The following is a 20804-nucleotide window of genomic DNA, read 5'->3' as shown; positions in this document are numbered from 1 at the left end:
GGGGGGCTGGTGCTGGGCAGGGTCCATGGGGCCTGGGGGACCCCAGCCTGCCCCCAGCCCCGCTGCCTGCGGGGGGGACACACAGCTCCCAGCTCTGCTGACCCTGGGCCAGCCTGGCCCCGCTGGCCTGGACCCTGGGGCTCATCTGGTGCCCGGTGACCCAGCCGGTCCCGGTGGCTCAACTGGTCCCCATCGGTCACCTGGTCCCAGTAGGTCACCCAGTCCCCAGGTGTCACCTGGTCCCGGAGGTCACCCGGTCCTGGGGGTCAGCCGTTCCCGGGTCTCACCCGGTCCCGGGGGGTCAGCCAGTCCTGGTGGGTCAGCCGGTCCCGGGGGGTCAGCCGGTCCCGGGGGTCACCCGGTCCCCAGGGGTCAGCCGGTCCCGGTGGGGCCCCGCCGCGGCGCCGTGACTCAGTGTCACCCGACGCTGCCGACAGCTGCGGCGGCCCCGGCGGGGCGGGGGCGGCTAAAATTAGCGTCGGGCTCAGCGGGGCCGGGGCCGGGGCCGGGGCAGAGCGGGCGGCCGGGGCCGAAGCCGGAGCGGGGCCGTGCTGGGCAGAGCCGGGCCGGGCCGGGCCGGGCCGGGATCGCGGCGATGAACTTCGCGGTGGGTCTGAAGCCGCTGCTGGCGGAGGCGCGGAGCATGGAGAGCCTGGAGAAGCAGCTCATCTGCCCCATCTGCCTGGAGATGTTCACCAAGCCCGTGGTCATCCTGCCCTGCCAGCACAACCTCTGCCGCAAGTGCGCCAACGACGTCTTCCAGGTGCGGGCCCGGCCGGCGGGGGCTGGACCCGCCACCGGCACCGGGACGAGCCGCCGGCAGCCCCGGCCGGGCCGCTCTCGGGGCCGCTCCCAGCCCGGTGGGGACAGCGCGGTCGCGTCGGTGCGCGGGGGGCGGGGGCCGTGTCGTGTCGGGCCCGTGTCCGTGTCGGTGTCGTGTCCGTGTCCGTGCCCGCGCCCGTGCCGGGGGGGGTGCGGGGCACACAACGGGGGGGGGGAGGGGCTCGGCCCTCGCGGGGTCTCTCTCCCGGCGGCTGAGTCCGGGTCGGAGGCTACCGAGGGGCTGCGGGGGTGCCGTGACACGTCCCGCCCCCCCCAGGCCTCCAACCCGCTGTGGCAGTCGCGGGGCTCCAGCGCGGTGCCGTCGGGCGGCCGGTTCCGGTGCCCGTCGTGCCGCCACGAGGTGGTGCTGGACCGGCACGGGGTGTACGGGCTGCAGCGGAACCTGCTGGTGGAGAACATCATCGACATCTACAAGCAGGAGTCGGCCAGGTGCGGGAGGGCACGGAGGGCGCACCGGGGACCCCACGAGGGAACGAGCCCCGGGGGGTGGGGGGGAAGGGAGCCCGCCTGGAGCGGGGGGGGTAACACGGCCCACGCGGGGTGTCCCCGGGGCGGGGGGGTGTCACTGGGGCTGGGGGTGTCCGTGGGGCTGGGTGGGGTGTTCCTGGAGCTGGGGGTGTCCCTGGGAACCAGGATTATCCTTGGAGCTGGGGGTATCCCCAAGGGCTGGGGGTTTCACTGGGGATGGGGTGTCCCTGAGGCTGGGGGTGTCTCTGGGGCTGAGGCTATCCTGGGGTTCAGGATTATTCCTGGGGCTGGGTGTATCCCTGTGGGCCAGGGGTGTTGCTGGGGCCAGGGGTGTCCCTGGGGACTAGGAGTATCCTTTCAGCTGGGGGTATCCCCAAGGTCTGGGGGTGTCCCTGGGGCCAGAGGTGTCCCTGGCGCTGGGGGTGTCTCTGGGGCTGAGGCTGTCCCTGGGGACCAGAACTGTCCCTGGGGACCAGGAATATCCCTGGGGCTGAGTGTATCCCCGGGGGCCGGGGGTGTGCTGGGGGGCCGGGGGTGTCCCTGGGGCCAGGGCCCACCGGTGGGCAGGGGTGCCCGGCACCCGCAGGCCCCTGCATGCCAAGGCCGAGCAGCACCTGATGTGTGAGGAGCACGAGGACGAGCGGATCAACATCTACTGCCTGCGCTGCGAGGCCCCCACCTGCTCCCTCTGCAAGGTCTTCGGGGCGCACAAGGACTGTGAGGTCGCGCCGCTGCCGGCCGTCTACCAGCGCCAGAAGGTGGGTGGCCCTAGGGGGGCCGGCGAGGGGCCTGGGGGCTGCCCACCCAGCCGGCTCTCACGCCCTTCGCATCCCGTCCCGTTCCAGAGCGAGCTCAGTGACGGCATCGCCATGCTGGTGGCGGGGAACGACCGCATCCAGGCCATCATCACCCAGATGGAGGAGATCTGCCGCACCATCGAGGTGGGGGCCAGGGGGGAAGGGGGGTGTCCCTGGGGCCGTGCCTGTGGTGGGGACATGGTGGGGACGTGGTGGGGCCGAGGCAGCCCCTGAGCCCCGTGGTCATGCAGGAGAACGGCCGGCGGCAGAAGCAGCACCTGGGGCTGCGCTTCGACTCGCTGTACAGCATCCTGGAGGAGCGGAAGAAGGAGCTGCTGCAGAGCATCGCGCGGGAGCAGGAGGCGAAGGTGCAGCGCGTGCGGGGGCTCATCCGCCAGTACGGCGACCACCTGGAGGCCTCCTCCAAGCTGGTGGAGTCGGCCATCCAGGCCATGGAGGAGCCCCAGATGGCCGTGTACCTGCAGGTCTGTGCGGGCGGGGGCCGTGGGGTGCCGGGGCCAGGTCCCTCCAAGGGGGGCTGGGGCTGCCCCACGGGGCTGTGCCGGGGGAGGCTGCCCCTGGGATGTGCTGGGGTGGGGCTGCGGCAGGGGTGATGTCTGGCTCCTGGGGTCTCAGACCCCGTTGCTCCAGAGAGACGCTGACACCCCACCCCCCCCCCGCTTCCCTCCACAGCACTCCAAGGAGCTCCTGAAAAAGTGAGCAGGCCCGGGGGGCACAGGGCGGGGGGCACTGGGGGCAGGTGGGGGGCACGGCTGTGCCTGGCCCTGCCTGGCTGTGGCTGGGGCCCTGTGGGTGCTGGACCCCGCAGCTCCTGGGGGTCTGCCTGCCCCGCAGGATCACGGACATGTCCAAGGTGTCCATGAGCAGCCGCCCAGAGCCTGGCTACGAGAACATGGACCACTTCTCCATCAACGTGGACTATGTGGCGGAGATGCTGAGGACCATCGAGTTCCAGACAGGTGCCGGTGCCGTGACAAGCGCTGCCGTGCCCACGTGGGACTGCCCGGGGCGCCAGCCCTCGGACGGGCAGAGCCCCCCATCACCTCGTGCCCTGCGTGGGGATGTGTCTCCTCGTGCACAGGAAAGGGGACATGTGGCCCCTCAGCACCACCCTGGGACCCTGTGGGGTCAGGCCTGCCCCGTGCCCCTTCCTGGCTCGTGGGCTGGTGTGTCCCCCCACGCCAGGGCCAGGCTCCCCCTCCGGGCTGGCCACATCGCTCCTGGGGTGTCCCTGGGCTGCCCAGACCAGGGATGGGAGGGTCCCGGCTGACCTGTCCCCCTGCCCCCAGAGCCACTGGGAGAGGATGAGGCAGACGGACTCGGGGACGGCAGCGAGGCTGTGGCAGATGAGGACCGGCTGGACAGCCTGGAGGTGCCCGAAGCTGTGGAGGGTGAGTCCGTGCCATGCCGTGCCGTACTGTGCCACGCCATGCCGTGCCGTGCTCTGCCACGCCATGCCATGCCGTGCTGTGACGTGCCATGCTGTGCCATGCAGTGCTGTGCTGTTCCATGCTCTGCCGTGCTGTGCCATGCCATGCTGTGTTGTGCCGTGCTGTGCCATGCCACACTGTGCTGTGCTGTGCCGTGCCTGGCTGCTGTGCTTGGCCGCAGGGCTGTGGGGGCGGATGGGGGGGCAGCAGGGCCCAGGGGCCACGGCTGCCTGCCCATGGAGGGGGGGCTGCGCCGTGCCCAGCGCCGTGGCTGTGCCAGGGCCTGTGTGTGGCCGTGTGCCGGGGTGTCCCTGTCTCCATCTTGTCACCCACTTTCCCTCTGCAGATGTGGGGCCGAGGCAGAAGCCAGCAAGCTCCCCCCATGGTGAGACCCTCACCGGGACCGAGGCAGGGGATGGTGGGGAAGGGGCCAGGCTGTGGGGTGCCGCGGGGCAGAAGAGGCACCTCCTGGGGACAGATGGGTGTGGGGATGGGGAGGGGTTTTCACACCTCGGGGCCCACCAGCCTGTGCCGGGGTGGGGGTCCCAGGGTCCCGGCTGCGCGGTGCTCAGGCCAGCTTCCTGCACAGGTCAGCACTGAGCCGGCGCTGTGGGGCAGCTCCAGCACCCACTGGCTCCTCCTGTCCCTGGCACCCCTCGGCGAGACCCAGCCCTGCCGCTGCAGTGCCTCAGACGCTGGCGCTGCCCCCCCGACATTAAACCGTGTGTGAGGACGTCGTCTCCGGCGTGGCATGTGGACCGGGGTGGGCACGGGGGCTGCCCCCCCACACAACTCCACACCAGCTCCATGGGGTCCAGCCGGGCGCAGCCCCTGGCCCACTGAGCTGGGCCCCATTCCCACCCCCCTGCGCAGCCCCCAGACCCCCAGCGCAGCTCGGCTCCAGCAGCCCAGGGTGGGTTTGCGGCTGGGAGCTTCGCACCTCGGACCCTGCAAGTGGGGCTCGGCCCACAGCCCCTGCCTGGGGGAGGGAGCTGCAGCTGGACCCCCCCAGCCACCCCCCCAGCCCCTGCGTGGGCCGGATGCCGTCGCAGCAGCACCGTCCCCTGGGTGCCCTGAGCAAACAGCGCTGGGATGAGCTGGCTGAGTACACAGCCGGCAGCGCCACGACCGGCGCCGGGTCGGTGCCCATGCCCCCCAACCCCCTGGCCGGACCCCCCCCGGGAGGGTGGTGGCAGCGCCGGCTGCGTCACCTGCCTCGTCCTGCTCTGCGGTGGCGTCACGGCTGATGCAGCAGATGATGCACATGGCGAGGGGCTCCTCGTGGGGCCGGGTCTGGGCAGGTCCCCTGGGGCTGGGGCACCACTGGGGTGTCCCCCCACTCCCGCCCCTCTGCCCCTGCTGGGGCACAGCAAGGGCTGGCTGATGGGCACCCCGCAGCAAGCCCGGGGCCCCCAAACTGGCCGGGGCCGGGGTGCAGGATCCCAGAGAACGGACGAGGATGGGCCCGTGGGAGCAAAATGCTGGCGCATGGCAGGTCCTGGTGAAGCCGGGGCTGGGCCCCAGTGGGGTGCCTGGGAGGCCGGGGGTGCCCTGGCAGCCGAGGAGACCCCCCATGCCTGGGCTGTGCCCACGGGACCTTCCCCCACTGCAGGCTGGTTCCTGGCCCAGTCTGGGTCTCTGGGAGCCCATGGGCAGGAACACCCGGCCAGGCAGGGGATGCAGGGGGATGGGAGCTGGGCTTGTGCAGCTGGGGGAGAGGAGACCCCTCAGCTGCCCCCTGGGTTGCGGGCAGCCAGGCCTGGACACCCCACCCCCGCCCCCCCACCCAGTGTGCAGGGACAGTGCAGGAGCCAGTGACTCCAGCTGGGGCAGAGGCTGCTCCCATCGGATACCAGTAAAAACTCTTCCCAAGAGCACAGCCACCCCAGTGTGGACCCTGCTGGGGCAGGGAGGTGGGCAAGAGGGAGCAACACTGCAGCTGCGCCCACCACGGTGTGACACCGCAGGTGTCCTGGCAGAGCCCTGTCCATGGGACAGGACATGGCACCACCACCCCTCTCTTTGGGACAAGACACCACACGTCCCCCACGGGACATGGCCCAGCACAGCTCCCGCATGGCCCCATGCCGACCTCGCCCCCGCTGTAGCTGTGGGCTCCAGCCCCACGACTGCCAGGGGCTCTGGGCAGGACTTGGCATTTGTCCTTGTAAGGTCCCCGCTGCCCCCCACCCCCACTGCCACAGCCTGGCTCAGTCCCACTGGTGGCAGCTCTGCCCTCGAGCAGAGTGACTGGTCCCCGCGGAGCTGGTGTTGCCTGTGGACCTGCTGCCTGCCCCGACAGCGGGTCACCTCGGCGCGGTGCCCTGTGGCACCCGCTCGCCGCCAGCCCCGACTCTCCGCGCCGCCTGCCCGTCAGACCCCGCGTCCCAGCATGGGCACACGGGCTCTGCCCGGGCCGGGGACATCACTGCCCTCCTGCATCCCCGCACATGGCTCACGGCAGAGGCAATGTGGCTGCGGGGGGGGGGATTGGGATCGGCCCCATGGCCCCGGTCTGGCCGCTCCCGAAATGTGCCCCAGGAGGTCTCGCGTGGTCCCTGGGGACGGTGATGAGGCTGGGCGGCCTCTCCGTCCCTGCACCTGCCATTCCACCATTCTCCACCCCCCCAGGGATGTTTTCTTTTCCCCATCCCCCTCCAGAGACAGCAGCGAGGGGCTCATGAGGACCTTGGCAGCCCCTGGGCACCCTTGGGTGCTGCCCCTTTGGTGTCAGGGTGTCTCAGGAGAGCCCTACCTTGATTCTCCTCTGTTTCGGGTAGCCCCAGCTCTGGGTGCTCATCACTCACCTCTGCCCTCCACAGCCTGTCCCTGGGGCAGTCCCAGACTGCCCAGGGGGTGTGTACGTGTGTGTGTGCGCTCTCCTTGACCTTGTCCCAGCCCCAGCTGAGCTCTGGCTGCCTGACACCCCCCTGGCACACCCAGGCGATGTTTTTAAATTCCTGTTTTGTCGTCATCGTCCCCCCACCAGTGTTTTTGCCCCCCCTCCCCAATGCTGGATCTCCACTGCCAGTTCCCAGCATCTCCGGGCCAAACCCCCCGGTACATCCGTGTCTCTCCCTGGTCCCCGGCTCTGCCACGCATCCCTGCGGCACCGACTGCGGAGCCGGTGAGTGTGCTGAGAGTTACTACTCGGATCTGGGGCCCCCACCTGGAGCTGAACCTGGTGGAGGATGAGAAGGGCAACAGCAACAAAAAAAAACCCAAAACCCTCTGTGGAGACACCGAGCTGGAGAGGTGGCAGCAACAGGCCCTCCCAGCAGAGCGGACTGACAGCTCCGGGCTGTGGGGAGCGAACCATCCTTTCCACGCAGCGTCCCATGCAGCTGGGATGGCTCAGCCTGGGGCAGAGAGGGCTCGGGGGTGGGGGGTGGGATCTGTGTCTGTACATGCCTGATGGGAGCGAAGGAAGATGGAGCCAGGCTTTCCCCAGTGGTGCCCAGTGCCAAGACCAGAGGCAATGAGCACAAACTGAAACACTGTCCGTTCCACTGAAAATTTTTTCCAAAGTTTTTTTTCTAAAAAAAAAAAAAAAACCCAACCAAAACAACAAACCCTATTTTTTTATAGTGAGGTTGATCAACCAGATTGCCCGGACCAGGCTGCCCAGAAGTTGCAGCCCCTCCAGCCATGAAGCCCCACCGAGGGGACAGGCCTGGGCAGCACCCCAGGTCCCAGCTCAGGCAGGGTCATCTGGAGCAGGTTGTCCAGGGAGGTAGATGCTCTGAGGAACCCGCTCCAGTATGGTCTTTCTTGCCAGTGCGGTCTTCCAGTTCCAGGTTCCTCACGTCCAGAGGGATGTCCCTCTTTCAAAGCCTGGACAGCCACCGTCTTGAGCAATCAGTCCCGGCTGCCCTTGCCCAGAGCAGGGCTTGGAGTGGGAGATCTCCCGAGCCCCTTCCAGCCTCAGCCACCCTGGCACCCTGGGACCGCTCATCCACAAGGGCCTCCTGGCTGTTCCTTCGTCCTTCGCCGCTGCCTCCTCCCAGATCCCACCTACCAGGTCACTGAAGTTGGCTCACTTGAGGTCCAGGGGCTGCACCCTGCTGCCTGCACTCCTGCCTGTGCTCCTGCCTGCCTGCTGGGTGCCGACCTCCACTGCCCCACGGCTGCTGCCAGACACCCCCTTCGCTGCTCCAGCCCTGCCTTGCTGCCCTTCCAGCAGCTACTGGGAGGCTGAAGGCCCCTGGTAGGACCAGGGCCACCCATGATGAGGCTGAGCCTCCCCCAGCCGTCTCAGCAGGGAGCCATCCCTGTCCCACTCTTGGCTGCAGGGTCTGGAACACACCCCACCACAATGTCCTCCTCCCTGCCCTCTGCTCGGGTCCTGACCCCCTAGCGCTCAGCAGCACCATGTCCCCCACAGAGGAGCCCCCACCACCCAATGCTCCTGCATGGGGCAGCCATGCAGCCGTGCCCCCAGCCACCCCACCCTGCAGGGGTGCTCTGACAGCAGCTCGGGGGGTGGGGTGGGGGTGGGGGTGGGGGGGTGTTGCCACACGCAGAGCTCTGATCCCTCCGCTCACATCCCTGGCTGCCTGCCGGCGGGTGCAGCACCCTCTGCCCTGGTCGTTGGTGGGGGGGAGGCACCCGTTGTCCCATCGCTCTGCACTCCCCGGTCCCACCACCCCCGCGGCTGCCTCGTCCCGAGGCCCGGCGGCTCCTGCCCCCACGGACACGGCGTGTTCCCCCACCTAGGGACACGCAGCTCCGTCCCGGGCCCGCTGTGCTCGGTGCTGCCCGCCCAGCTGCGCCCGCACGGCCCCGTCCCGGCTCTGCTCAGCCCGGACTGTTTCCCGTGACTCCGTACCCCGTTCCCGGTGATCCCATCCCACTCCCGGTGAGCCCGTCCCCTCGGTCCCGATGAGCTCGTCCCCCCCTTTACCCGGTGAGTCCTTTCCCGATGAGCCCATCCCATTCCCGGTGACCCCGTACCCCGTTCCCTGTGAGCCCGTCCCCCCTTTCCCGGTAAGTCTGTCCCGTTCCTGGTGAGCCCGACGCCCCGGCCCCGCGCAGCCCCCCCCGCCCCGCACTCGCTCACGCCTCGTGTTTCCACCAACGTTTTATTACAAAATCGGTGCGGGGCCGCCCCGGGGCCGGTACCGCGCCCGCTTGCCCCGGCGCAGCGGCTGAGGCGGGTGCGGCAGGCGCAGCCTGGTCCCAGTCCCGGTCCCGGTGGGTTTGCCGGTGCGGCGCCGAGCGCCCCCGGCGCGGGGGCCAGGGCGGTGTCCGGCGGCCGGTGCAGCCCGGGGGGGCCCGGGGGGGGCGCTCAGCGCCCCACGGCGTCGAGGATGAGGCGGTTGCTGTCGGCGCGGGCGCGCTGGCTCTGGGCGCGGGCGAGCAGCAGGAGGTGCCGCAGGAGGTGGAAGGTGAGGTCGATGGAGAGCGGCGGCTCCTCCCGCCGCGCCCGCCACGGCTCCGGGGGCGGCGGCGCCAGCGGCGGCCAGAGCGGGCGGCCCCGAGCCTCGGCCTCGGCCGCGGCCGCCGGGACGGAGCCGTCGGGGCGGGCGGCGGCGGGCGGCGGGCGGGCGAGCAGCAGCAGGAGGGTGAGCAGCGCCTGCCGCATCCTCGGCTCCGTCCGCACCTACAGGGCCGGGGGCTCAGCGAGACGGGGAGAGACCGGGGCACGGGGACCGCTCCAGGGACCGGGGACACCCGACGGGAATCGCCCACCCGGCAGCGGGAGCGGAGCCGGCAGCGCGGGCACCGTCCCGCCGTGGGGCTGTCCCGGGCGCTGTGCCCTCTCCCCGGCCGCCCGCACCGTCCCGTACGCTCTGCGCCCTCCCCGGTGCCCTGCACCGGCGCCTGCCCGGTGCGCTGTCCCCGTCCCGTCCCGTCCCGCTGTCCCGTACCCGGTGCGCTGTCCCCGGTCCCCTGTCCCCTGCCGGTGCGCTGGCGGTGGAGCGGAGTGCGATCCGTCCCGCGGGAGCTGAGCCGGCGGCGCGGCCGGTGGTTATATAGGTCCGAGAGCTCGGGCTGACGTCAGCGCCGGGCACGCACCGACCGGCGGGGGGCGGGGGCGGGAGGGACACCGGGACGGTGGCGGGGAGCGGGGTACCCGGCGGCGGGAGCGAGCGCCGGGACAGCGGGGCGGCGGGGCAGGCCCTGCTCTCTTCGGTCTCGGGGGTCGCCACCCGCTTTCCGTTCCGGCGCCCACCCGGAGGGGCGCGGCGGGGCCCGTGCCGGCAGGTGCCCTGGGCCGGGGGCCGCCGGGTCTGCTGCCTCCCGGTCCCCCGGCTCCCCCGACACCCCCGGCTGGCTCCGCTCCACCGCCCGGCGCTGCCCGCCCCCCTCCCGACCCCGGCCCCGCTCACCGGGCGCCGCCCGGGCCCGGCCCCGGTGCCGGCGGTGCCGCTGTCCGCGGTGCTGAAGGGCCGGGGCGCGCCGGGAGAGCGCGGGCCGGGGCACCTGGGCGCCGGGGGCGGCGGGCAGGGCCCGTGACCGGCGGGACGGGCTGGACCGCGGCTCCTCGGCGTGGGACCCCCGGAGCGGGCCGGGCCAAGCGGCCGCGTCGAGCTGCGACGTCCCGGGCAGGCACCGGGCGCGGCGGCGGGGCCGGCTCTGGGCGGGCGGGGGGAACCCGCGGGCACCGGCACCCACCGGCGCAGGACGGGCCCCGGTGGGGCACGCACGACCCGGCGGTGCGGGGCCGGGAGGCGCCGTGCCCCGGTCGGAGCCGGCGGTGCCGAGGTCAAACCGCCGCAGACAGCCCCGAGCGGCGGCGAGGCACCACCAGCCAAATTCCGTGACTCATAGAGCGAAGGCACCGGAGCCGGCAGCGCTGTGCTGCATGCGGGATGCTCCCGCCCGGGGCACCGGCCGCCGCTGCCAGAAGGTGACAGAGCTGCGGGTGCACCGCACCGCTGCCCGCAGACCCCTGGCAATGCTGCGGCCCTGCCTGCAGACCCCTGGCAACGATGTGGCCCTGCCCGCAGACCCCCAGCAATGCTGTGGCCCTGCCAGCAGACCCCCGGCAGGGCTGCAGCCCTGCCTGCAGACCCCTGGCAGTGCTGTGGCCTTGCCCGCAGACCCTCGGCAGGGCTGCAGCCCTGCCTGCAGACCCCTGGCAGTGCTGTGGCCTTGCCTGCAGACCCTCGGCAGGGCTGCAGCCCTGCCTGCAGACCACTGGCAATGCTGATGCCGGTGCAGGTGCCAGGATGGGCCTGGAGCGGGCTCTTCCCACGGTGCCTGTGTCAGGCAGAGCCTGGGGACAGAGACTCAACCTGGCCCCTTGCAGAGCACATCCCACACTGGGCTGCACAGGGGTGGTGGGGCACAGCCCTGCCCGCAGTGAGGCAGCACACGGTGCCATGCACCTGTGATGTGGATCTGGTGTGAAGGCTGGCACCCGGCACCATCTCCCTGTGGCTCTAGGGCAGAGCCTCCAGCAGGGGCTGCACTCGACCCCCTGAGCCCTGACAGCCCCCATGCCGGGGTGCTGGCTGCTCCTGGGGACAAATGCCCGGCTCATGCTACGCTCGCAGCTCGCTTGCTGCACCAGAGCCCCCTGCACCCCCGGATGGAGCTACGAGAAGCACAGCGTGCCGCAGGCTGGGGAGGTCCTGGGCCGAGCCCCGCAGCCCCACACGGTTCCTGAGGCCAGGCTGGGCCCAGCGCCCTGAAGCCCTGGTGCTGTCGGTGCACGGCCCCACGGCACAGCCCCAGCCCCGGCCGAGCACTGCTCCGCTGTGCTCGGGCGGCTGCAGCCCCTTCCCACGGGCAGGGCCAGCCCCTGCCTGGCTGGTGGGAGCCAGCCTCACGGCGCGTGGGTGAGGGCAGCATGAGGCAGGCACTTTGTGGGGCGGAGGGAGGAAGGACAGTGTCTCCCCCTCAGAGAGTGCCACGATGGCGGCCGGTCGGCAGAGCCCACAGGGACGGCTCCGTCCAGCTGCTTGGGGCTGCGGCAGCGCAGACGAGGGGGCCGGGGCTCAGGCCCCCAGGTAAGATTAACCACCGTGGTCCCACCAGCTCTGCTCTGGAGACCCCGGCCAGGACGTGCCGGGCAGGGCACTTCGTGAGCCGGGTCGTGTCCGCGCTCTGCCTGCGTAGGACGAGCCTGGATGCACGTCTCCCCGCGGCAGCAATGCAGGCAGGCAGCAGCCTCGCGGGACTCCTCGCAGGCAGGACAGGCAGGCTCATCTTGGACGAGGCCCCGCCACAGCCCCAGCTCCAGCCCTCACCCAGACCCTTCCTGCACCCTCCGCTGATGCACAGCCCTGCAGCGAGCCGGCCGTGAGCCCCAGGGGGATCCTGCCCCCTGGGGACAGCTCACCCTGTCCCACTGCCCAGCAGCAGTGCGGGCACCTCACACCCCATGGAACAGCCACAGTGGGACCTGCTGACCCCCCAAGCCACCATCCACCCTCTGCCAGACCTCGCTCCCCTCGCCAAGACATCTGGGGCATCCCACCCCCAGCAACCTGCTCCACACTGTGGTGCCCCAGTGCCTGCACCACGGCTGCGCACCCAGCTCGTCGGGGAGGAGAGCAGAGCCATGGCTCTCCCTGCCTGCCGGCTGGGACAGCAGCGCTTGGTCCCCACCCCATCCAGGGGACAGGAGGGCTCCAGCAGCTCCCTGACCACTGGAACGATCTGTCTGAAACCGATGCTGCTCAGCCCCTGGCACAGGACAGAAGGCCATGAGCTCAGGAGTCATGAGAACCGAGTGAAAAATGCCGTTTATTGGGTGCTCCAGCTGCCACGGCAAACCCCACTGCGGGGGGAGCAGACTGGGCCTGCGGGGGCTGCAGGGCTGTGGGTGCAGGGCAGCCCCTCGGCAGCACTGACTCAGCTCCAAGCGGGGCAGTGCCCAACCCATGGCACCACCAGCCCTGGGCCAGCACCAGCACTGGCCCAGCGCCGCTCCCGCTCCTCACCGGGATGTACTGCAGGAGAAGGACGGAGCAACGCTGGGGGCAGGAACACCCCGTGTGCAGGGCCGGGGACTGGGGCGAGCATGGACGGAGAAGCGCGTCGTGGGGCAGAGATGTCCCGCGGCACGGCCGGCTGCCGGACCCGGAGCAGCCCCAGGGACTGGCCTGTCTTGGGGTGGACCCGTCACCATCTTCTCCCCCACATGTCCCTGGAGCAGTGAGGGCCATGGCTGCGGGTGACGGTGTCCCCCAGGGAGAGAGTGGGACGGCTGTTCCCAGCGCCATCCACAGCCACGGGCGCCTGTTCCGAGGGCTCCGGAGGTGGGGCAGAGTCAGGCAGCACGCAGGCAGGGGACACAGCTTCCACCTCACATCCGATTTGCTTTCCAGGAGAGGTAGCAGTTCCAGACGATGGCAACGCACTGGACGACGGCCAGCCTGGGGACAGAGGGGACAGGGTCCACAGCCACACCCGCTGGGAGCCAGGGAGCCGGGGCCACGGCCGCATCACTACCTGTGCTTCAGGGGGACAAAGTAGAAGTTCGCAATTTGCACCGGTGGCCAGATCTGGGCAGAGGAGACGGCGGTGAAGGAGCCCTGCCAGCACCCCCGCCCCATGCCCACCTCTGCCCGTGTCCAACTGGGCCCACGGCAGCCCCCAGGGTGGGGGACAGGGACAGGGGTGCAGAGGAGCCCCTCCGGGCTGCCCCAGCCCGGGGCAGGACCAGCACGGCAGTGGGGCAGGGAGGCTGCGGCTGCCGCCGGCACTTACGCAGTAGTTGGTCAGCAGCGCGTCCGTGTAGTCCTGGGAGAGAAGGGAGGCTGTGAGCACCCAGAGCCGCCCTGCCACCGCGGGCACCCAGCCCTGCCACACAGCTGGCCACGGCCTGGCAGGGGCGGCTGCTGGCACAGCGCCGGGAAGCCCCAGCGCCGGCAGGAACGGCGCAGGAGCGTCTCCAAAGAGATGCCCGCGGCCCGAGGTGGAGGCAGGCTGGGCTGCAGGCAGGGGCTGGGAGCACGCAGAGGGCCACTGTCCCCTGCCGTGATCCCCCCGATTCCACTCCTGCTCTGGCTGGGCACAGGGCCCCCACCTGCCTGCCCCCTTCCCAGGGCCGTGCCCACGTGGGGCAAGCACGGGCTGGCAGGGAGAGGGTGGCCACAATGGCTCCATCCCCACCAAGAGCGCTTCCAGCCACCGAGGTGGCCCGTGGTGCCACAGCCAGGCCACCGCACGCTGTGGGGCAGGCGTGGGGCAGGGTAAGGCGCTGGGAGCGGAGGGGGTGAGCTGGGGGAGGCTCGGGCAGAGCGGCCAAGGCTGCAGCCATGGGCTCCTCTCCCTGGCACAGGCTGCGAGCCCCCGTCCAGCTCCGCGTCCCCCGAGCCCCCTCCTAGCCACAGAGAGGGGCACCGAGCCGGGGTAGCCACCTCGGGGGCCGGAGGCGCTGCCCTGTGTAAGAGTTGTGACACCCTGTCCTCACGCTGCACCCGCGGCCGTGCCGCAGCTCTGCCCGACGGCAGCAGGATGAGTCCCTCACCCAGCCTGGCCGTGACTCAGCCGGGAGCCCGGCCTCCCCGCGGCGCTGGCCGGCAGCCCAGGACGGGGAGAACGGGCGCAGGGGTGATGGATGCTCTGCTGACGCTTCCTCTGCGTGGGGAGAGGCGGATGCGCCCCCAGCCAGGGGTGAAGGTGGCTGCCAGCTGCTGCTGCCCGGCTCCCAGCCCCCTCCCAGGGCAGGGCACCGGCTGGGAGCCACGGCTCGCAGGAATCACCCACCACTGAGCTCAGGCCCCGGTGGGTTTCCCTGGACAGTGAGATAGATGGCACGGCCTGGCTGAGATGGGGATGGGCGCGCTTGGGGGTGCTGCCGGTACCGAGGCTGAGTCTCGGAGTGCCTCTGGGGTGCTTCAAAACACCTCGCACCCTGGCTGCTGCTCTCGCAAGGCCAGGAGAATACAGAGGTAACGCAGTCCCCTCCCCGGATTTGCTCCCCGTGCTCCAGGGCAGGCCGAGGGGCAGGAGAGGTCTCTGCTGGCATGTACCTGCAGCCTGGCAGGCAGCTGGCTGGTGCCTGGCGGGGGCACCCGCGCAGAGGAACGAGCCCTGGGCGATGGCAGCCCCGGCAGGGCTTGGGCCTGGGGCGGCAGCGATGGCCCGGCTGGGGTGACGCCCCAGCTCACAGCCCGGCTGCGCTGGGGCCCTTCGCACGCAGCCCCGGCAGCCCTCGGCGTGCCAGCGCTGGTGCCGCGCACGCCCCGGGCAGCCACGCGGGCACCACCGGTGTGCCTCATCCCGCGGCGGGTGGACACCCGCTCCCCGGTGACTCACGCTCCGGACACGCTGACGCAGCTTGTGCACTGGTTTCCAGCAATCGCTGCTAATGGGAGCCATCTCGGTAATGGCTCTGGAGATGCAGCCAGCACTGGGGCCGGGTGGCGCGCAGTGAGCTGGATGGCACCAGGCACCCGGCCACCCTGGCCCAGGGGGGACCCCAGAGAGCCACGCCACAGGGAGCAGCCCCGACACCAGCACCCCAAGGACCAGCAGCCCCAGGCACCTGACACCCCCAGGGCCCTGGCACCCAGCGCTGAGCCTGGTGGGACCGGCCCTGCGCCCCCCTGGGCAGGCAGAGCTACTCCGTGCCCTGCAGCAGTGGGGTGGATGCCCCCCCACTGCGGCCGTGGGGCACCTGCAGAGCCGGCTCGGGGTTTGGGGTGCCGGGGAGCAACAGAGCTGCGGGCCAGGCTGTGAGGACAGGGGGGGCAATGGCAGAGCTGGGGTCACGCAGCCGGTGCTGGGAGTGGGCTGCGCCCGAGCACAGGCGTGGGCACGACCACAAATGGGAGCAGTTGGCACCACCGGAGCACCGGGAGGAGCTGCCAAGGGGCCCCGACGGCCGCATGCTGCCCTGGGAAGCAGCACGTACCTGCCGGACCTTGGAGCAGTTCTCCTCCACCGACAGACCGTTCATCGCCCCGGTGATGGCGAGGAAGCAGCCGAGGAAGCACGGCGCAAAGGCCCCCTGCAAGAGGAGCGGGGCCCGATGTCAGGGAGCCCAGAGCTGGACCCGCAGCACGGGGCGAGCGCAGGCCCAGCTTGCCCAATGCCCTGGGGCTACTCAGCCTGTCGCTCCCTGGCACGGGGCCGTTCGGAGCGATGGGCACCACCATGGAGCCCCTGGAAGGGTCCAAGACCAGGGCAAGGTCCAGCCCTGGCCCTCCACCGCATCGGGGCTGGCCCCGGCCTCAGGAGCTGGGGCTCTTGGAGCGGGACGGCAACCTGCCCGCGCGGGGACCCTCACCCACGTGGTGCCAACCTGGTCCAGGAGCATCTTCTTCACGGCCACGACTTTCGTGGTCCCCGGGATGAGCCGATCCAGGATCCTGTACCAGCCGCCCACAACAGGGCCCTGCAGGAGCCGGGGGGGTGAGGGGCAGCATCCCGCTCTCCCGGGCCACGGGGTGTCAGGGCTGGGGGGTCTCCAGAACACAGGGACCAGGATCTGTGTGCCCTCCCTCCCAGGGAACCCCGGCGCCGCACCGCCATGGGGCAGCCCCCGGCCCCTCCTGAAGCACCCCACCAGGCAGCACCAGCACTGAGGCAGCACCAGCACGGGGCAGCCAGGGGCTGGCTCCTGGGCAGGGCTCTGCAGTGGGGGGACTCTGGCTGTGCCAGCCCGCCCTGGCCCTCCCTGCCCGAGCCACCAGCACAGGGCACTGGGCCCAGCACCCCTCCCGCCCCCCAGAGGAGCTGATGGGTCAGGATGCGGCCTCGCCACGCACAGAGGAGCAACGCACGTTTGCGCCTTTGGGTGCGGAGTCGCCCTTGGGCCAAGTGAAACCTCCCCAGCGTCTGGCACCGGCAGCAGGGACGGGCACGGGTGCCTGGGCTGCACGGACAGGGGCTGCTGGCCCCCTCCCACCCCACAGCACAGCCGGGGCGCCTGCACTCAGGCACAGCTCCTCCTTGAGGGGACCCAGCTCTGCCCGCGGCTGCTGGAGGTGGCACCGGGACGGCCCAGCTCACACCATGGTTTCGCCCTGCCAAAACAGCCCTCCATCCCCCCGCGCGCTGGCACTCACCACAAAGCAGAAGCCGATCGCCATCATCTTCGCAGTCCGGGGAACGTGGTGCCCGCGCAGCCCCCGCCGCTCCACCAGCTGCTGGGCGATCACGTCGCCAGCTCCCATGAGGGCCCCTGCGACCAGCACAGCCCGCTAAGGCGGCCGCGGCATGCTGAGACCCCGGAGCGCCTGGCTGGCAGCCGGGACCCCCGCCCAGGCGCTGCCTCCGCCCGCTCGCCCCCAGCCCCCCTGCCCCTGGAGCCCGCGCTGGGTCCGCTGGGTCCGTCCCGGTGCACGGCCGCCCACCGCCCTGCCCCAAACCTGCCCGCACCCTCCCCGCGGCACAGGCCCTCCCGCCGCAGCCAAGCGACTTGGGACGCTCTCAGGACGCCGCCGCATCTCTGGCCAAAACGGTGCCCATCTGCACCATCTCCCCCCACCCCTGAGACGGGGCTGACCCGTCACCCAGGGCCCGCGGTGCCCGGGGCTTTGGGGCAGAGTCCACTTGGCTGCTGCCGGCCACTGCGCTCCCCACCACGGCCTCTCCTGAGCCCAGGCCCTCTGCTCCCCGAAACCTCTCCCCGAGTGCCGCCGCACAGACTTGCCGACCGCGGCCCCCTTCCTCGGAAAGCCATCCTCCGCCTGCGCTGCTCCCACCACGGACAGCTGGGACAGGCTCGCCGGGCACCATGGCCGGCCCCGGCTCCTCGCCGCGGCCCGGCGGCTGGCACGGCTCCTCGCCTTGTTTCCATATCAGTGTGAGGGCCCTTCTGCTGCCCGCGTCCCCCGCGGGGCGCAGCTCAGCTGGGCTGTTGGCAGCTCCCGCTCCATCCCACACCCTTGACCTCTTCGACGCAACTCGGCTGGCCCAGAGCTTCTGCTCCCCGCCTGGGCGGGCGCCCCGCTCGTTCCCCCTGCTCCTCCCAGGACGGTTCCCAGGCAGGCCTCCAGCCCCGCTGCAGTTCTGCTCCATTCCTGGAAACCCAGCGAGCCCTTGTTTTGGGGAGTGGTGGCCCCAGCACCCCCCCCTGCTCCCAGCCCAGCACGCCTAACCATGCTGCCAGCTCAGGGCCGGCTCTGCCCGGAGGGTCTCTACGAGCGATTCCTCCCGGACAAGGGGTAGCAGAGCCCTGGGTGCGTTCCCAGCCAACACACGAGGGGAGAGGAGTGGGCCCGGCTGCCTGGCCCCTCACCCCAGCCACACGGACCAGGGCTGTGGTGTGGCCGCAGGGAGCCTGCGGGCAGGGCTGGGCCCGGCCCAGCACAGCCGCAACGGCTGGCAGAGCCCGGAGGTGGCCCAGGAGGCTGTGCGGGAGCCGGTGACGCGGCCAAGGCCAAGTGGGCTGGACAGGCCATGGCAGGGCCAGGAGCGCTGGCCCGGTCTCTGCAGCCCCACGGCGCTGCTGCGCTCCCAGCAGCATCTCCTGCCATCATTACACCGGCTCCATCTCCCACCCCGGGCCAGCGCAGCCCCCAGGGGCTGCGGCTCTGTCCCCGAGAGCCAGCGCACCCCTCCGTGCCGGCAGTGCAGGGCAGGGGTGGCAGCAGGCGAGGGACCCCTGGCCGGCGCGGCAGAGGCTCTGGCCGCCCACTCCCCCGGGCAGCTGTTCCGCCGGGCACAGGCAGGCTCCCCCTGCACGGCGCTCGTTGAGAAAGCGCAGCCGGCAGCACCGGCGTTACTCACCCGGTGCCGAAGGCTCCAGGCGCGGTGCCCGGCGGTGACGAAGCAACGCCAGGGGGACAGGCCTGTCTGGCACCCCTACCCGAGCGCGTGGCCGGATCGATCCCTCGCAACGACTTTGCTGGCACCAGCACCGCTTGCCGCCCACACCGCGCCGGACCAGGGTGACACTGGCAGCCCCGGTGCGGGGCTGGTGCCCCCAGCCGCGCCCCACACCACGAGCGCAGGAACCAGCCCCTGGCCGACCCCGCAGCTCTGCTGGGCTCTGCCGCCATGGCCTCCTGCCCCAGGCTGGGAAGGGCCGACGCACACGGCAGCACCGGAGGCAGCAGGCGAGAAGGGCGAGGGCTCCCCGGCTTGCGGCGGCTGAGCCGCGGGGAGGCACGTTCTTGCCCGCCCAGTGCAGAGCAGTGCTGTGGGCTGGCGGGAGCACCGGGCCGTGCACAGACCCCGGCCATGCCGAGCCCCAGGGCACCCGGCCGGTCCCGCGGGCTGCTGCTCCCGTGGGCAGAGGACTTTGAAACGGGCCCAAGCCTAAGTAGGCCACACCGTCTGCATCCCCCGCGGCCCCGCCGGCTGGCAGCCGGGGGCTGCACTGCCCCACAAGAGCTGCTCTCCGCAGGCGGGGACAGCCAGGTCACCACCGCGGGCACGTGCTGCTGCCCGCTGTGCCCCGGCCCCGCCGGCCTCCTGGCCCGGGGCCTGGGATGTGGGAGGCAGAGCCCGGCCTGACCCCGCCACCAGGCAAGGGCAGGGGGTGGGCAGGCGAGCGCGGCTGGACGCACCCGGGCACGGCCGAACGCCAGCAAACCTCCTCGGCCGGGCCCCAGCCGGCGGCTCTGCTCCACCTGGGGGAACAGCAGCACCGGTGGCTCCGTGAGCACCGAGCAAAGGCCGGGCCGGGGGCCGGGTCTGCCCAGCGCGGGGCACAGGGCCCGGGGCAGCCTGCAGCCACCTCCTCTGCACGGAGCCCGGCACGGCTGGCAGCAAGGGGCCGAGCTCGGCCTTGGACGGGGCAATCGCTTGCTGAGGGAGAGCAGAAAGCTCGGCTGGCAGCAACGCTGCCCTGGCGCCGGAGCAAGGGCCGTGCTGCCGCCATCGCAGCCTCGCACCGGGGCTGGGCCTCAGCACCCACCGTGGGCAGGGAGAGGCCCAGGCCCGCAGGCAGAGCGTCATCCTGGCCACAGGAACCGCCTCCAGCGCTGGGCTGAGCGGCCGTGCCGGGGGCTGCGCACCCCCAGGGGCACGGCCCAGCGCTCCCGGGGGCTCCCCAAGGACCGCGGGGCCGAGCCTCAGCATGGCAGAGCCAGCTCTGACACGAAGAAGCAACAGGTAGAGCTGGAGCCCAGAGCTGGCCCAGGGCTGTGGCTGCACCAAGGCCGGGGAGGGCGAGGGCTGGTCCTGGCCCCACCCTGGCCTCCCTCCAGGGCCCACGGGGGGATATGTGGCCCAGCAGCACACAGTGCCGGGCAACAGGCACCATCACGTCAGATAAAAATAACAGCGAGACCAGGGAGGGGGCGCCTGGCAGGGCCCCAGGAGCCCAGCAGGCAGGGCAACACCCCTCCACCCCCCCGGGCAGCGGGGAGGAGGGCCAGCGGCTGGCCGCCGAGCTGGGCACCCCAGCCCCCACGCCAGCTCCCCAGCACAGCGGGGCACCCCCAGACCAGGCTTTTCCAGCGTCCCAGGCTGGTTATTGGCAACTGGAGACAGAGCGGTGGGAGCAGTGGGGGCAAAAGGGGGCACGCCCGGACCCCACTACTGGGCAGCTCATGCCCCTGCGCGGCTCCGAGCACAGGCGGCACCGCCGGGACGGGCTTTCCTGCCACCAGACCCAGCCCCTCACAGGCACTGGGGACATGGAGCTGCCACGGACAGACTCACGGCACCTCCCTGCCCCGCACACAGCCAGGCTGTTTGGAGACCGGACCCCCCCGCGCAGGACCCCGGGGGCCTTTCGGGGGCAGGTGCCCTCCCCGGGCAGCAGCTCCGACCCCGACCCAAGCCAAGGCCTTCCCCGCCGGGTACGGGGAAGCTCGGCCCAGCGGCCCACCCACCCCCCAGTGCCACGGCCCAGCACCCGTCCGCGCCGGGGGGTGCAGGGCTCCCGAAACCGCCTCCATCGGGGAGGCGGGGCGAGCCCCCAGGCTGCGGGACGGGGCGAGCCCCCAGGCTGCGGGACGCCTCCCGTGGGGCCGCGCCTCCTCCCGCCGCCCCCAGCCTTCCTGGCTCCAGCGCCCGGACCGCCCCCCCGCCCCCCAGGAGGGACCCCCGAGGCACCGGGAACCAAGCCCCCCCCCGCCCCCCGTCCGGGAAGGGTCCCGGTCCTGCTTCCCACCGCGGGTGCCGGGGCTCGCAGCAGCGGGGCGGGGGGCCCGGGTTACGGAAGCGAGGGGCTGTGGCCGTAGGGGGGTCCGGGGCCGTGTACCGGGGGCGGGGCGGGGTGGGGGGTGTGTCGGGATCCCGCCGTGCCCCGGCCCGCCCTTACCGGCGGTGAGCGCCTGCGCCGCCCCGGGCCGCCGCCCGCCGCCCCTCCGCAGCGCCGCCAGAGCCCGCCCGCCGCCGCCGCGCGCCGCCATGACGCCGTGTCGCGCGCGGGTGACGCGTTTAT

The 20804-nt window shown here is 71.9% G+C and overlaps 3 protein-coding genes across 3 annotated transcripts; 1 reads left to right on the top strand and 2 right to left on the bottom strand.

The window, feature by feature from the left end:
- The first annotated feature begins 406 nt into the window (after positions 1-406).
- Positions 407-7770, top strand: TRIM54 (tripartite motif containing 54). The gene is made up of 13 exons (XM_086460515.1): positions 407-763; positions 1100-1272; positions 1898-2069; positions 2157-2252; positions 2360-2593; positions 2802-2824; positions 2964-3088; positions 3419-3520; positions 3906-4041; positions 4584-4745; positions 4930-5054; positions 6591-6686; positions 7442-7770. The coding sequence occupies exons 1-13, from the start codon at positions 596-598 to the stop codon at positions 7768-7770; spliced, it is 1941 nt and encodes a 646-aa protein (XP_086316641.1). The 5' UTR covers positions 407-595.
- A 1076-nt stretch (positions 7771-8846) lies between these two features.
- UCN (urocortin) lies at positions 8847-9155 on the bottom strand. Its single transcript, XM_086461790.1, has one exon. The coding sequence runs from the start codon at positions 9141-9143 to the stop codon at positions 8847-8849; it is 297 nt and encodes a 98-aa protein (XP_086317916.1). The 5' UTR covers positions 9144-9155.
- A 3599-nt stretch (positions 9156-12754) lies between these two features.
- On the bottom strand, positions 12755-20772 carry MPV17 (mitochondrial inner membrane protein MPV17). The gene is made up of 7 exons (XM_086461789.1): positions 20682-20772; positions 16531-16646; positions 15765-15857; positions 15375-15470; positions 13223-13255; positions 12965-13017; positions 12755-12888 (listed from the first exon to the last, which is right to left on the bottom strand). Exons 1-7 carry the CDS (start codon positions 20770-20772, stop codon positions 12819-12821), a joined length of 552 nt encoding a protein of 183 aa, XP_086317915.1. The 3' UTR covers positions 12755-12818.
- Positions 20773-20804: the final 32 nt, after the last annotated feature.

Source organism: Leptosomus discolor, chromosome 2 (genome assembly GCF_034619465.1).
Source record: "Leptosomus discolor isolate bLepDis1 chromosome 2, bLepDis1.hap2, whole genome shotgun sequence".
Taxonomy (NCBI): Eukaryota; Metazoa; Chordata; class Aves; order Leptosomiformes; family Leptosomidae; genus Leptosomus; species Leptosomus discolor.
Note: the sequence above shows the minus strand (reverse complement) of the source record. Positions and strands in the feature narration are given on the sequence as shown.

What these genes read in the sequence shown, in the direction of transcription:
- TRIM54 (XM_086460515.1), top strand. Translation starts at nt 596, where the DNA reads ATGAACTTCGCGGTGGGTCTGAAGCCGCTGCTGGCGGAGGCGCGGAGC. An exon ending in CCGTCTACCAGCGCCAGAAG is followed by an intron (nt 2,070 to 2,156) that starts GTGGGTGGCCCT and finishes GTCCCGTTCCAG; the next exon opens with AGCGAGCTCAGTGACGGCAT. An exon ending in CACCTCCTGGGGACAGATGG is followed by an intron (nt 4,042 to 4,583) that starts GTGTGGGGATGG and finishes CCACCCCCCCAG; the next exon opens with CCCCTGCGTGGGCCGGATGC.
- UCN (XM_086461790.1), bottom strand. Translation starts at nt 9,143, where the DNA reads ATGCGGCAGGCGCTGCTCACCCTCCTGCTGCTGCTCGCCCGCCCGCCG.
- MPV17 (XM_086461789.1), bottom strand. Translation starts at nt 20,772, where the DNA reads ATGGCGGCGCGCGGCGGCGGCGGGCGGGCTCTGGCGGCGCTGCGGAGG. An exon ending in CGATCGGCTTCTGCTTTGTG is followed by an intron (nt 15,858 to 16,530) that starts GTGAGTGCCAGC and finishes CGGCTCCTGCAG; the next exon opens with GGCCCTGTTGTGGGCGGCTG. An exon ending in AGAAGATGCTCCTGGACCAG is followed by an intron (nt 15,471 to 15,764) that starts GTTGGCACCACG and finishes CTCCTCTTGCAG; the next exon opens with GGGGCCTTTGCGCCGTGCTT.